At 45.0% G+C, this 15,857-nt stretch overlaps 1 protein-coding gene across 3 annotated transcripts; it reads left to right on the top strand.

Moving 5' to 3' along the window:
• The first annotated feature begins 6,639 nt into the window (after positions 1-6,639).
• On the top strand, positions 6,640-14,403 carry Mrps23 (mitochondrial ribosomal protein S23). 3 transcript variants are annotated; one of them, XM_008842716.3, is made up of 5 exons: positions 6,640-6,758; positions 7,462-7,632; positions 12,792-12,869; positions 13,054-13,180; positions 13,475-14,403. In XM_008842716.3, the coding sequence occupies exons 1-5, from the start codon at positions 6,715-6,717 to the stop codon at positions 13,583-13,585; spliced, it is 531 nt and encodes a 176-aa protein (XP_008840938.1). In that variant the 5' UTR covers positions 6,640-6,714; the 3' UTR covers positions 13,586-14,403. The 3 variants fall into 3 exon arrangements, with proteins under 3 accessions (XP_008840938.1, XP_017655980.1, XP_029423969.1); XM_017800491.2 differs by having other exon boundaries at positions 13,054-13,145; XM_029568109.1 differs by lacking the exon at positions 6,640-6,758 and adding an exon at positions 6,802-7,257.
• The last annotated feature ends 1,454 nt before the right edge of the window (positions 14,404-15,857 follow it).

Raw genomic sequence — 15,857 nt, forward strand, 5'->3', positions numbered from 1 at the left:
GGAGAGATGGCTCAGTGGTTAAGAACATTGTTCTTGCAGAAGATCTGGGCTCAAATCCCAGCACCCACATGGCAGCTAACAACTGTCCATAACTCCAGTTCCAGGGGATCCAACAGACTCTTCCGCGGGCATTGCATGACACGCACGGGTGCACTTACCTACATGCAGGCAAACACTCATACACATAAAATAAAAATAATAAAATACTGGCCGGGCATGGTGGCGCCTTTAATCCCAGCACTCAGGAGGCAGAGGCAGGTGGATCTCTGTGAGTTCGAGGCCAGCCTGGTCTCCATAGTGAATCCAGGACAGCTGGGGCTACAGGGAGACCCTGTCTCAAAAATACCAAAAAAATTTTTTTAAAAAGATATTCTCCCCCCCTTCCTCCCCTTCTTCTCCCTCTTCCTCCTGCTTTATCCCTTCCACTCCCCTTTCTTTCTCTGCCCCTCCTCCTCCTCCCTCTCTTTCTCTTGGATCTCACTGTGTAGCCCAGGCTGGCCTTGAACTTAAGAACTTCTTGCCTCCATCTCTTGAGTGCTGTGATGATACAGCCACATCACCATTCCCAGCAACCAGGTGCTAAGATTATCTCCATTTTATAGATGAGACCTAGAGGGCTGCAAAAAGTATTTATCCATCCATAAGGCAGAGGGCAGCCAGAGATAAAAATGACCAGGACATGTGCAATGCATAGTGGGGTGGGAGGATATTTCCACATAGCCAGTGTGTCTGGGAAAGGTCTCAAAGGAAAGCTGGCCCCAGGTAGCAAGGCCAGATGTGAGAAGGCAGCCATAGGAGGCCTATGGATACTGAGTGCTGGTCACTGGAAAACCCACTAAGAAGCACTTGGTAGGCCCTGCACCAGTCTGGGAGTGGGATGAGGAAAGAAACAGGGCCAGTTAGAATCAGACAAGTCAATAGTCATTTAAAAAATATTTTATTTATTGTTTTTATTTTATGTGTATGAGTGTATTGCCTGCATGTATGTGAGTACACCCGTGTCGTGCCACAGAGGTCAGAAGAGGGCTTTGGATTCCCCTGGAACTGGAGTTAAGGACGGTTTGTAGCCACCATGTGGGTGCTGGAAATCAAACCCAGGTCCTCTGCAAGAGCAGTCAGTGCTCTTAACTGCTGAGCCATCTCTCCAGCCCCACAAGTCAATAGCTATAAAGAATAGGTCAGGGCACTTACCTCATGTGGCTGAGTATGGTGGAGGCTGCAGGTGTGGGCGTTGCAAAGAGCATGCTCAGCCAGAGAAGAAAGCAGGGCCCCGCTGCCTAGAGCAGTGCCTCCTCCTTTCCTGTCTGCCTGCTTCCCTGCCCTTCACCCTCCTTGCTCTGGGATTCATTCAGCAGGGGTGTGTGGAGGGTGGTGCCTGGATTTTTATTTGTTTTCCATAGATGATCTGTGTATCCCTGGCTGGTTTAAACTCACCAAGATCTGCCTACCTCTGCCTCCTGAATTAAAGGTGTGTGTATATTGTGTATTTTTGAGACAGTGCCTATGTAGTCCAGGCTGGCCTAGAACACACCTATGTAAGCAAGGCTATGCAGTCCTGTAATTTTTTTTTTTGTCTTTTTGTGACAAGGTCTCCCTGTAGCCTTTGCTGTCCTGGAACTCACTATATAGACCAGACTGGCCTTGAACTCACAAAGATCCGCCTGCCTCTGCCTAAGTGCTCTGCCTCCTAAGTGCTGGAATTAAAGGCATGTGCCACCATGCCCAGCTAACAGGCTTGTAATTCTTATACCATGTATGAATATATACTATTTATTTCTTCCCATTTAAAGTGATTGCTGGGACCAGCAAGATGGCTCAGCAGATAATGGCGCTGCTGCAAAGTCTGACGATCTGAGTTTGATCCCCAAAGCCTACCTGGTAGAGGGAGAGAGCCCACAGATTGCCCTCTGACCTCCAAAATAAATGTTAAAAAAATAAAGCAATTTCTTAATTGTCCCTTGAGCCCAGCTCTCAACCACATGTGAATAGCAGTTCTCATGATTTCCCCAACAACAAAGCTCTTCCACTCTTGGAACAGTTCTTTTTGTCTGACAAATCTTCATACACTACTTAAACAAGGGTGATATTTACAAAGTTGGCAGAATATAGGAAACCACCTGGGATAGGTATGTAGCCTAGACCTTAAGGATAGTACAAGAGCACGGTTTAGGAGCTGAACCTGATCTGAAAGCTGTATAAAGCGGGACCCAGTGCAGGCTGTGTCTTTATGTTCTTGGAGTGTGCCCACTCCTTCCTTCCACCCTCTGCCAATGCCTTCCACTGAAGAACCAACTAGAATCCAGTTGGAAGCAGAGAGCAAGGAGTTAGGGAATGCAGTCCACAGAAGCCAGGTTCCTGCAGCATACGACAAGGTGAAGAGTGGCCAAAGATAAGTGGGCAAACCAGAGCTGTTCCAAGCCATACTTACTAATCAGTGTTATGGGCTGACCTTGTCCCCTCCCCCCTCAGTTTCATAAACTGAAGTCCTAACCCCAAGTCCTTCACAATAATTGCATTTGGAGACAGGGTCTTTAAAGTATCAGTTAAGCTGAAATGAGTACATAAAAGTGGACCTTAGTCCAGTATGACTGATGTCCTCATAAGAAGAGATTAGGACACATATCATCCTTGCTTAGAGAACAGACCATGTGAAAGCACAGGGCAAAGACCGCCATCTACAGGGCAAAGACTGCCATCTACAGGGTAAAGAGGCAGACCACAGAAACACCAACTCCAACCAGCGGATGGTACAATACTGAGGAGGCTGAGGCAGGAGGATTGCTGAGAGGCCAGCCTGAACTACAGAGTATAAGACTACAGAGTGAGAGTCCCTGTTCTCCCACAAACATGATGTCATGTAGCCCAGATTGGCCTACACTTGCTATGTAGTTGAGGATGTCCTTGAATATCTGATCCTCCTGCCTCCATCTCTGGAGTCCTGGGACTATAGGTGTGCACCATCACAAGTGGTTTTATTTGATGCTAGGGATCAAACCCAGGGACTTTGTGCATGCTAGGCAAGTACTCTACCAACTGAGCTACATCCCCAGCCTAAAAGTTTGTCTCAAAAAACCACTACCACAACCCAAAGAACCTTATAGACACTTAGGACTTCTCTAGAATTGTGAGATTAATTTCTTGGTTTAGCCCCCCTGCTGTGTGATACTTTATGGTAGCCCTAGCAAACACCTAATACACTTAAGCTATTTAGTGGGTTGGTGTGGTGGCGCACATCTTTAATCTTTAATCCTAATACTTTGGAGGCAGATGTTAGCAGATCTCTGAGATCAAGGCCAGCCTGGTCTGCAGGGTGATGTATAATTTTTTGTTTGTTTCTGAGACAGGGTCTCACTATGCAGCACTGCTGGTCTGGAATTTACTGTGTAGACTGGGATTAAAGGTGTGTGCCACCACATCTGATTTCTATCTATAATTTTTAAAAAGCTTGCTTCTAGCTGGGTGTGGTGGCACATGCCTTTAATCCCAGCACTCAGGAGGCAGAGGCAGGCAGTTCTCTGTGAGTTCAAGGCCAGCCTGGTCTACATAGTGAGTTCCAGGACAGCTGGGTCTACAGGGAGACCCTGTCTCAAAAAAACGAAAAAAAAAAAAAAAAGCTTGCTTCTGCTGGGCATGGGGGCAAACCCTTTTAATCCCAGCACTTGGGAGGCAGAAGCAGGCGGATCTCTATGGGTTGGAGGCCAGGCTGGTCTACATAGTGTGAGCTCCAGGCTAGTTGGAGTTACAGGGAGACCCTGTCTCAAAAAAACGAAAAAAAAAAAAAAAAGCTTGCTTCTGCTGGGCATGGGGGCAAACCCTTTTAATCCCAGCACTTGGGAGGCAGAAGCAGGCGGATCTCTATGGGTTGGAGGCCAGGCTGGTCTACATAGTGTGAGCTCCAGGCTAGTTGGAGTTACAGGGAGACCCTGTCTCAAAAAAACGAAAAAAAAAAAAAAAAGCTTGCTTCTGCTGGGCATGGTGGCATACACCTTTAATCCCAGCACTTGGGAGGCAGAAGCAGGCGGATCTCTATGAGTTGGAGGCCAGCCTGGTCTACATAGTGTGAGCTCCAGGCTAGTTGGAGTTACAGGGAGACCCTGTCTCAAAAACATCAAAAACAAAAACAAACAAACAAAAAAAACTTGCTTCCCCATCTCCTGAAACTGGGCAAGTAATATCTTTAGTACTCAGCAGAGTCAGGTGAGAACTTGTGCTTTCAGGAAGAGTGGATCATTCATCAAGAAAATAAACCAAGGCTGGAGAGATGACTCAATGGTTAAGAGCACTGACTGCTCTTAAAGAGGACCCAGGTTCAGTTCTCTAAACCCATATATCAGCTAACAACTGTCTGTAACTCCACTTCTAGGGGGATCTGAGACCTCATCTAGCCTCTGCAGACTGCGTGTACATGGTGCCCATATGCGCAGGGAAACCACTCATACACATATAAATAAATAAAATATAACAAAATTGGTTTTTTAACCAGAATTTTTTAAAAAATAGAAAATAAAAATGCCAGGCCTGATATACACCTGCAACTCCAGCTACTCCAGAGGCTGAGACAGGAGGATCACAAGTTCAAGGCCTGCCTGGGCTATAAAGTGGATTCGATGCCAGCTTGGGCAACTTAGTGAGATCATGTCTCGAAATGTGAGAAGTGGATATAGGTCCTTCCAGGTAATCTACGAAATGTCATCAAAAGCTGCACTTCCAGAGGGCCACAACAACGATGCTGTAACTATTTTGGGACAGTTGCTCACCAACATTATGTGTCCTAGCCCCTTTCAGCCTTGAGAGGCTCTGGTCCCTACTTAAGAAGACAGAAAGCCTTAACTATCCATTCTTTCTGTTCCCAGCTACCCAACAACTTTCTTCTGTGTTATGAGTGTACACTTCCTGTCATAGGCTCTAAGCCATCATGTTTCCACAGCCCCAAGGACTCCTCACTCTGCACACCAGTATTCTGCTTCTTCATTTGCAGAAGCACTAAATATGATTCTGTGGAGGGAAATTTCAAAGGCTCAAAAGAGAAAGGGACTGTCCCAAGAAGATTTAGGGAGAAAATCCCACCTTACAATTTCTTTTTTGGCTTCCCTCCCTGAACATGGACTAAACCCTTCTAATTCTTTAGCAGCATTGACTGTGCTAGCTTACAGGGGCAGGCCTTGGAGGAAGAAGTGTGTTTGTAGTTTGGGCTGGCAGATAACTCTCCTGTAGACAGAATTAGAAAGTTGTTAAGGGCTGGGAAAGTTATATTTAGCTAGGGGCATGTTTGCTCTCCCCAGAGCTGGCTTTTAGATTTCTCTGGGACTATGATCATGGAGCCTTGACTTGACCCAGGTGCGAGAGCTGTGCTATATCAGCTGTTCCAGAGTCCTGAGGCAGCAGAGAAGCCCACCTCTCAGTCCAGGCCTTAACCTTTTAGCTTCCCAGTCTCCAGCATTAGGCTAAGTCAGGTAGCTTGAGGGATCTTGGAAGTGCCCAGGTTGGGCTGGATCCCGGTTCAAACAGTTGCTTATCAGAGAAAGTTATTTAACCTCCTACCGCCTTGCTTTCTCTTGTACAATAAGGATGGTAATAGCTACCTGGTGGGTAGGCAGAGAATCAGTAATGTAACACAAACAAGCGCCCTCCAAACAGTCCTTGCCTCCTCCTCCGGGGCACCCCTAAGAGTGGGAGGACTTTGTGATGACTTCAGGCTCTTTCCTACAAAGAAAGATAATGGGCTCCTTAGAGACCTACTGTGTGATTCAAAACATTCATTGGATTAAGAAGTTAACATATGAATACAAACTCTTTACAAGGCAAACTTTGAATAAAGAAAAAACAAAACTCCTGCAATTTTGTTTTGTGGTATCCCACCTTCCGCGTAGATTTTATGCTGGTATGTTGAAGGATGTTTTTTTTTTTTCTTCCTCTTAGAAGTTGGGATTCCACTAAAGTGTTTCTGCAACTTCCTTTGTCATTTAACCACAAGCCATGAATGAACATTAAGGAAGTATAGATGGACCCAGTTTATTAATTTTAACAGCTGCATAACATTTCATAGAATGTATGGACCATAACTTTTCAGTCACTTTTCATTTGATGGATTTTTAAAATCTTGTCACTAAAAACACTGCTGCAATGACATCCTTGTACAAATATCCTGATGAAATTATGCCGTCAATCTCCACGGGATTCATCTCTTGAACCCATGATTACAGAGCCACATACTCCCCCCAAAGTCTTTACACTGAACAGCTTAAAAATGAAAGGTTATTTTCCCCAGATGTCTAAGCTTCCTTCTCCTAATGCGTAAATTCTGGATACTCATTTTTCAGACTCCAAGAAGAGGCCCAGTGACGCCTCCATGCAACAGCAGTTGCAGGCAGCATTCCAATAAGCGTGCATGCAGGGCTGCACTCCAGCGACCGGGCAATCCCTCCGCGCCGCCCGACCTGCTGGGGAGAAGCAGGCCAGAAAATGCACGGCAAGCGCCACACTCAGTCCTGTCCCAGGATCGGTCATTTACTACTTCAGCTCGGCTAACGAGCGCTCCTGTCCGAACCCGGCTCAGCGCGAGGGAGCGCGCTGGCTCGACCTATCGTTTGTTTCTGCCTGGTTTCCTCTTCTGGATGCGCTGCGATCCTCGGCTCAGCCAGCAGCTTGTTTCCCCTTCGGTTGCTGTGGCTTCCGCTTCCGGCAGCGGCCCCAGGCATTCTGTCCTAGGCAGCCATGGCGGGGAGCCGGCTGGAAACCGTGGGGAGCGTGTTCTCGCGGTGCGTGCCCGGAGCCGGGTGTGGGCGGAGGGTATCTGCCCCAGGTGGGCTTCCCAACGGGCCACCCTCCTTCTGGCTTGGCCTGAGCGGGACGCGGTGGCGGGTATCAGCGTGCCGGTGTTTGTCCCCTTGGGTTTCTCATCTGTCGCCTTAAAGATTGCGTCCCCACCCGACCTCCGTGGAGGCCTCTAGGAAGAGAAGAGGCCGTAGGCCCTTGCGATTCCTCGGTGGAACCGGATGTGTTGGGGGCTGGGACCGTCCAGGAGGTTGAGTGTGGTGGCTCACGCCTGTGGTGTCAAGCACTACAGAGGGTGAGACTAGAGGATCACCGCAAGACCAAGGCTAGCCTGGGCTACATAGTAGTGAGTTCAGACCAGACTGAGCACATGTCAGACCCTTCTAAAAAATAAATCAACAAAGGACAGACTGATGAGGACACGCCTGGAGGGGGGGAGGTGGAGGAAGGAAGAGCAGTTCATTCAGCTACACGGATTTTGAGGTCAGTCTAGGCTACTGGAGACCGTGCCTCAAAAAAGGGGGCGGGACGATCTAATATGGAGGCCTTGTTATGGGATGTGGCCATGCCCTCTCTAGGTGGGATACCAGCACCTCTCCTATGCTGCTCTGGCTTGTGGGAGACAGATTCAGGGGATTTGGCAGGCTGTAGTAACAGACTGACCTTTGGTTCTGTTCCCTCTCTAAGGACCCGGAACCTGATGCGGGCTGGGGTGTTGAAGGAGAAGCCTCTGTGGTATGATGTATATAAGGCCTTTCCACCGCTGAGGGAGCCTGTCTTCCAGAAGCCCAATTTGCGATATGGCAAAGCCAAAGCTACCATCCAGGACATCTTTTACCACGAGGATCGGATTCGAGCGTGAGTGTGCAGCCCACGTAGTGATCAGGATGCAACGGGACTTCAGAAAGGAAGGTTTATGTAGCTGTTGGTAACTTAAGTAAGTTGAGTCAGGGCCTTGCTCTGTGGACTTGGTCTTGTATATCCGGTACAGTTATGGCATCTCACTTGTCCCCTGTGGTGAGAGGAGACAAGCTCTGAGAAATGGAATCTGGAGCCCAGATCATTGCAGTTAAAATTGCCTGTTTACTGGCCATCTGTTTTGTGCTGTGCTAAGTCCTTGACAAATACTAACTCAGACCTTACTCCAGCCTGTAAAGCAGTTAAGCATGCTTTCATTTTTTCAAGAGCACTATGAGGCTCAAGGAGGTCAGTCCTCCCATCTGACTTCAAGCTTATATTGGCTTTGCACCTGCCCCTCTGGTAGCGGGCATAGAAGAAGCATGGCCTGTGCATCTTACACCCAACAGTTGTTGAGGCCACTCAGACCAAAGGGTTCTTAGAAGTCCCAGGGACTTAGAGTAGTCATCACTAGAAGTTGGAAGGGAAGTACTTGTGTGCTTTATTTCTGTAGCATCTATTTCCATTTTTATTTTTTTCCCTCCTTGAGTCCAGGTCTTGATCCTCCTGCCTCTGGGATTAGAATCATATGCCACCATGCCTGGCTTATGTCTCCTTTAGATAAATAATACATATTTATCATGGAAAATTTAGAAACAAAGGGAAAGCATAAAGAAGAATGGATAAATCACTCATCATCCTACCATTTGAGACAGAGGTTTGAAGGCAAGCCCTGAGACTTTGTTGTGTGACCTTGGAAACATGATCCCTGTAACCTTGTTTCACATACTAAGACTAAATAATAGTGCATCATAGAGTTGTAAAGGTGAAGTGAGATGTTGCAGAAAAAATATTCAAGTTAGTGCCTGGCACAAAACAAGCCTTCCATACATGTTCATAATTATTGTTGTGACTGGGGAGGTGGTTCAGTGGTTAAGAGCTGCTTTTGCAGAGGACTCGCATTCTGTTCCTAGCACCCACATGGTGGCTAACAACCATCTGTAACTTCAGTTCCGGGTGATCCCATGCTGTCTTCTGGTCTCTGTAGGCACTGCATGTATGTGGTGCACTTACATACAAACCTGCAAACATTCATACAGTTGTAAAAAAAACAACATTTTGATCTCTTTCCTTCATATAAATATATTCTCACACGTGTATAAAATGTACAGTAATATGTGATATAAATAATTTTTGTTCTACTTAACACTGAACAATTTCCCATGTTCCATATTTTCAACATGTATGTTTGTATTTAGCCATTTCCCTGTTGTTGAATGTTTATGGTGTACCTATATTATTAGCTATAATAGCAATATTTTAAAATCTATCTCCTTCTCAGCTGGGTGTGGTGACACATGCCTGTAGTCTCAGCATTTGGGAGGCAGAGGCAGGTGGATCTCTGTGAGTTCAAGGCCAGCCTGGTCTACGTAGTGAGTTCCACGACAGCTGGGGCTACAGGGAGACCCTGCTTCAAAAAGACGAAAAAAAAAAATGTGTGCCCAAGGCAAAAGTCCTATTCATCTCATTCCAGGCCTGGCAAATCCTTAGCTCTTACAAGATGAGAATATTTCCTTAGGATAGGTTTCTGCTAGAATTTGTCAATCTGTGTAGGAGCTGGAGATTTGGCTCAGCAGTTAAGAGTACTTTGTGTTCTTGTAGAGGACCAGGTTTGGTTCCCAGTACCCATATGGTGGCTAAGAAACATCTGTAACTCCAGTTCCAGGGGATCTAATGCCTTCTGGCATCCACGGCACTATCCATATACACATGTGGTGTACTTAAACCACCACACGTGGCTAGTAATGCTTTTTTTTGAGACAGGGTCTCCTTGTATCCCCAGCTGGTGTGAAATTCACTATGTAGACCAGGATGGCCTTGAACTCACAGAGAGCTGACTGCCTCTGCCTCTCAAGTGCTGGGACTAAACCACACCTGGCCCCATAATGCTTTTTTTTAATGTATGGCAGTTGAGTCCACAAACATTTTCTGTTGTATTTTTTCTCTGTTAAACACTGTTTCACACATTGTGTTAGGTGCTGTGAGATATATATATATGAGATATATATGATATATATGTATATATCTATCATACACACATTCGTCTACCAAATTCTCTTATGATTGGCTTCATTGTCTTTATGCTAGAGTGTTTAGGAAGGCCTTTTTTAGTACAGTCAACTATTTTTGTTGTTTTATGTTGTTGTTTTAATACAGGATCTCACTGTCTTGCTGTAGATTAGGCTGGCCTCAAACTCAGAGATATCTACCTGCTTCTGTCTCCCAAGTGCTAGAATTACAGGCATTTGCCACCATGCCCAAGCCTTTCTGGTATTTTTTTTTTTTTTTTTTTTGGTTTTTTTGAAACGGGGTTTCCCTGTAGCCCCAGCTGTCCTGGAACTCACTCTGTAGACCAGGCTGGCCTTGAACTCACAGAGGATCCACCTGCCTGTGCCTCCCGAGTGCTGGGATTAAAGGCATGCACCACCACACCTTTCTGGTATTTTAATAGTTTAAGAAATTACAAGAAATTCCAGGTATATGGAGACCTGAATGTAAAAAGTAAAATCCTAACAAATACTGGAATGCAACAAAGAAGAATTTAAAAATAATCTGAATAATAAAGGCCTTTTTAAAGATGATATAAAACTCAGAAGCCATATATGAAAATGTTAAAAGTCTTCTGCAGGCATTCAAAATACAAATAGCAAATCAAAAAGACAGTCAAACATCAAGAAAATTTTAAATTTATCTAATTTATTATTGTATATGTGACAGACATACTCTACAGTGCACATGTGGAGGTCAGGACAACTTTTGGGAGTCAGTTTTCTCATACTGTGGGTTCTGGAGATTGAACTCAAGTTATCAGGCTTGTGTGGCAAGTGGCTATTGAGCTGCTTCCCTGGCCTGAGAAAAATTTTTTATAACATGTACAACAAAGGACTAATTCATGTGACCACAAAGTTTGGTTATAAATCAGTAAACAAAAGACCACTGTCTTAGTTTGGGTTGCTTTAGCAAACTCTATATCCTAGGTAGCTTATAAACAACAGATTTTGGGGGTGCAGAGATGGCTCAGCTTAAGAGCTGACTGTTCTTGCAGAAGACCTGGGTTTGATTCCCAGCACCCACATGACAGCTAAGAACTGTCTATAACTCCAGTTCTAGGGGATCTGACAATGCAGGCAATAACTCATACACATAAAATAATAATTTAAAAAAACCCAGATTTTTATTTCTTAGTTTTGGGAGCTGGAAAATCTGAAATTAGGGTTCAGCATGGTTGAATTCTGCATTTGAAGAGTGCCATCTTCTTGCTGTGCCCTTACATGAGGAGAGCAGAGAGAGCATAAGTCTTCTGTCTTTTTTCCAAAGGCACCCGTCCTATGTAAGGGCTGGCTGCATTTGTGACCTGATAACCTCCCATTTTAAGCTCTTACACCTCAGGGATTTCCACATAGGAATTTTCAGTCCTTAGCAACCACTAAATAGAAAATGGGTAGAGAAAATGAATACTTTACATAAAAGGAATTCAGTTTGTTTTGAAACTTGAAAAGATGTCTAATGGCTTTCATTTTTTGAAAAATGGAATTGAAACTGCAATTATAATCTCTAGCCTATCATTTTAGCAAGTATAAAAATAGGGATCAGGATATGGGAAAACAGATACTTTTATTATTCAGTTTATACTAGTGTAAGTTGAGTACAGCTGCTTTGGGAAGCACTTTGGCAATTTGGAAGACTTTATTTATAGGTAAATAACACCTTAATCCCATAATACCATTTTTGTGAATTAAATTTGTACAGTGCACTAAGTACAGGTATAGGTGATTCTTGCAGTACCATCTAGAGGGCTAGAAATAGCCTGTGCTGATGTGAGATGATCTCTAAAACAGATGATGTGTGTGCAGCGTGTGACTGTTTAATGATACTAGGCTGCCTTGATGGCTGATCAAACTTTTGGAGGGCTGGTATAATGCCTCAGTACATAAAAGCACTTGCTGCCAAGCTTGCTGACTGAGTTCAGTCCCTAGGACTCAGATGATAGGAGAGCAGTGACTCCCTTGAATTGTCCCCAGTCTCCACCTGTGTGCCATTTCACACACACACTCTCACACATATACATGTACTCATTAGAGAAATAAATTGATTAAATTGTACACTTAAAAGGGTTAATTCTTATTTTTTGTGTGTATGAATGTTATATATATATATATATATATGCACCATGTGCATGCAGTGCCCATGGAGGCCAGAAGAGGGTGTTGGAGCCCCTGGAACTGGAGTTAGGAAAGGTTGTTAGCAGCCATGTGGGTGTTGGGAACCAAACCCTCTACAGGTCCTCTATGAAGAGTAGTCAGTGCTCTTAAGAACTGAGCTATCTCTTTAGCCTCAGGGTTAATTTTTTTGATGCAGATTTCATCCCAGTTTAAAAGGAAGGAAAGATGGAGAACTTCTTTGGGTTAAAGAATGTGGTTAGGGGGCTGGGGAAATACTTTGTAAGAACACTTGCTGTGCAAGCATGGGACCTGAGTTTGACTCTCCAGCACCCATGTGAGCAGCTTGGCATGGCTCTGTGTGTATGTAACCTCAGCATTGGGGAGCAGAGATAGCCAGATTCTGAGAGCATGCTGACAGGACAGCTGAGCCAAAATTGTGAGCTTCTGGGCCAGTGAAAGACCCTCAAGGCAACAAGGTGGAGAGTGGTAGAGGAAGTCACCTGATATCCTGCTCTGGTCACCAGATGAATATGCACAGGTGCATGCACCTGCACACTTACTATGCCTACGTCCCCAACCCTCCCACCAGGACTGATGGCTCAGATGTTCTTGTATGTTAGTGGGGTATTTCTGAATGTGGGTACACATAAAACTGCTTAATGTTGCTTCCTGAAGGGAGAACATGAAGATTGGGGTGCAGAAGGGAAAGGGAGTGTTACTTTTGAATGGAAGTTCTTATACCATTTAATGTCTGTGTATGCATTACTTATTTAAAGAACCTGAACTCTTTGGTTTAGGCCATAACTTCTCAGGGCCTAGCAGTTATTCTTTATTCTGTCTACCCCACTGTCCATATTCTAAACTGAAAATTCATACTGCGTTTTTTTGTATTTTCAGGAAATTTTTTTCTGCCTATGGCTCTGGTCCAAAAGCTTTTGATTTGTTCAATCCAAACTTCAAGTCCACCTGCGAGCGGTAAGCCGTTTTTCAAGTCCTAAGTTATGCCCCCCCCTACAGATTTGGTTACCATTTTGAGAAGTTTTGTGTAATTCTACTTTAGAACAGTGTGTTCTTACAGGCAGGTCTGTCCAGGGCTTGCTTGATACTGTGCCCACATGGCCCTAATACACTGACCTAAAATGAGGCTGCTTTTTTCCAGGTTTGTGGAAAAGTACATTGAGCTGCAGAATCTTGGAGAAACAAATGAAGAGAAATTATTTGTGGAAACAGGAAAGGCTTTATTGGCAGAAGGTATCATTTTAAGGCGAATAGGAGAAGCAAGGGCTGTGAGTACCTTACTGTCAAAGTTGTCCTTGTTGGGCTGTGGGTAGAGCTTAGCAGTAGCCTGTTGCTTGGAACAAAGGAATTGCCACTCTTGAAAGTGTGGTTCTGTAGAAATTTTTATTGTATTTGCTGTTTGTCATAAGAGACAAGATATTAGTGTTGAATGTTTCACTAATGGCAGAATGTGCCTTGTCACTAGGCGTCAGCTGAGTGGAATGGTGGGCTCTGAGTGACATGCTTATATCTGGCCTTGTAAGTGTGATGACAGTAGTCATATTTCCTGGAAATCCTGACAGGTGACTATCAGACACCAAGCTGCAGCAGAAGGAAACCAGCCCCAGAAAGACGATGCCTGGGAGCAGCAGGAGGCCCGGGAGGAGCCACAGGGAGCCTGCTCTGGTCTCTGAGGGAGCGATCTACAGCAAGCATACCAGCATAGAAGCCTCCCTGTGCCCACATATGGATGCTGAGCTGTCTTGAACAGTTAAACTGTGTGAATGCTCTCCATCTCTTGGGCATTACATCTGCCTTCTTTTAGTTCCTGTTGATGGGTTATTATAAAACTCAGTATTGTGATTTGAAGGTACCAGTTTTGTAAACTTTTAGTTCAGGACATTGTTAAATAAAAGATTCTCCAGTTGCTTATAAAGTAAATTTACTTTGAAACTAAATAACATGAGGAAACCTTTAGGGTGATTTGGCTGGGACTCTGGCATTTGTGCTGGCTGTGGGCTGCCTGCATCTGATCCTCACTGTCCTTCTCTCTGGATCCCTCAGACTGCTACTTGCATACACAGTGTGGTCCCTTGGCCAACTGTTGTGTCTGCAGCTGATGTTGGGACTTTTTGCTATAGAACTATTGACTGCAATTTAAGAGGCCAAGCTAGCTTGTGCTGTCATTGATGGTGGACAAAGGCCCAAATCATAACTTTAATCTCACAGGTTGAATATGTTGGAGATAATTAACATAGGCTTGTAGCTAGTAGGCTGCTCAGTAAATGTTTGTTGAATGAATGAATGATCACACCCAGCTAAAGACTGCTGTTTCTCTCTTAGTCACTGGATTGCCAAGGTGTCAAGGTGGGGGCAACTTATTCAGATGGCGTTCTCTGTGATCATCCTGACTCCCTGGTACTGAGGTCTACTCAGAGTCCTTACTAGCTATCTCACTTTTCTCATTTTCCTGTGTTTTACTAAATAAACGAAATACTGTTTTATGGTTGTAGCCCCTGTATTTGTGGTGATGGTTTTCATCTGGCAGTGAAAAGCAGCTTCAGACATTGCCTGTCTTAGACCTGTTGACTTTTCTACCCAGTTCTGTATGTGCAGTCCCTTCTCTGTCCCGGTGGACTGACTGGAGAGCCCAGTTCCCAAGATCTGCAGGCACCTTGCTTTTGAGTGCTCAGTGAACTCCCAAGACCTGCAGTCTTGGTTCAGCTGCTCTCCTGCCCAGCACTGTCATGGCTTCACAGTGCCTCATGTTTGCAGAATCTTCACTTTCAGATGGAGAGGCAAATTTCATCCATTCAAGGACATTAGACAACCATTCTGTCCCTCTGGGAAGGGGAGCTAACAGGAGGGTGAAGGAGATGGTTCTGTTTTCAGAAGGGGCAATCTAGAGGGTAGAGGATTATCACTCATCTGTTGACTTTATTTTTTCTTTTTAAAATTCTGCTTTCTCTATCCATGTGTGAGAATGTCTTTCCCCACACTTCTGATCTGAGTGAGGTGGACTCATGAGTCTGGGCCTGTGAGAGGGAGCTGAGGTAGCACTTGTGCAAGGGGAGAGCCAGGCCAGCACTTGGCACTTGGGGACCTCTGTAGGTTCTCAGTGATCAGGACACTGAGGTGCAGAGCTCACTGGGGAGCCAAGAGCTAAAGTTTCCCAGTTTGGGCAAAAGCCTTCCTCAAGCTGCTGTGGTATTTTGGGGAGAGTGGAAGTATCACTCTTAACCCTTCTTTTTTTAAAAAAGACGAGGTCGATCTAAGGACTCGGATGTTCAAAAGCTAAAGTCTGGGAATGATGACCTGTTTTCAAGCCCCAGTCAGCCATGGATAGTTTTATCTTAGGGCAGGACCTGGCAAACATTGTCTGGAAAGGACTAAATGACCTTCATTGTAGCCTTTGTGGTTATATGATCTGTCAGCAAACCCTGGCTTCTGTCTTTGCAGCCTGGGGGCAGCCATAGCATATAGGAATGAATGAGTAAAGTTTTGTTCTAATAAAACTTTACTTATTTATTGTTATTATTTATTATTTTTATGTGTATGACTGTATTGCCTGCATGTATGGAATTGCACCCATATTGTGTAATGCCAAGGAGGTGAGAACTGGGTGTCGGATTCCCTTGGAACTGGAAGGACGGTTTGTAGCCGCCATGTGGGTGCTAGGAATCAAATCTGGGTCCTCTGCAAGAGCAGTCAGTGCTCTTAACTGCTGAGCCATCTCTCCAGCCCCATCTTACCCCTTCTTGTCATAAGAGAGCTTAAACTTAAGTTGAGAAGACGGATGACCTGAGAAACTGAGATGAACCGACTCTTGTGAATAACTGTAGATACCTACAGGGGCTGGGGGAGGCTCAGTTGATCCCAGCACCCAGTTTTAAAAAACAAAACTGATTCGGGGCGTGGTGGTGCACACCTTTAGTCCCAGCACTTGGGAGGCAGAGGCAGGTGGAT

Source organism: Nannospalax galili, unplaced genomic scaffold, assembly GCF_000622305.1.
Source record: "Nannospalax galili isolate Female #2095 unplaced genomic scaffold, S.galili_v1.0 scaffold879, whole genome shotgun sequence".
Taxonomy (NCBI): Eukaryota; Metazoa; Chordata; class Mammalia; order Rodentia; family Spalacidae; genus Nannospalax; species Nannospalax galili.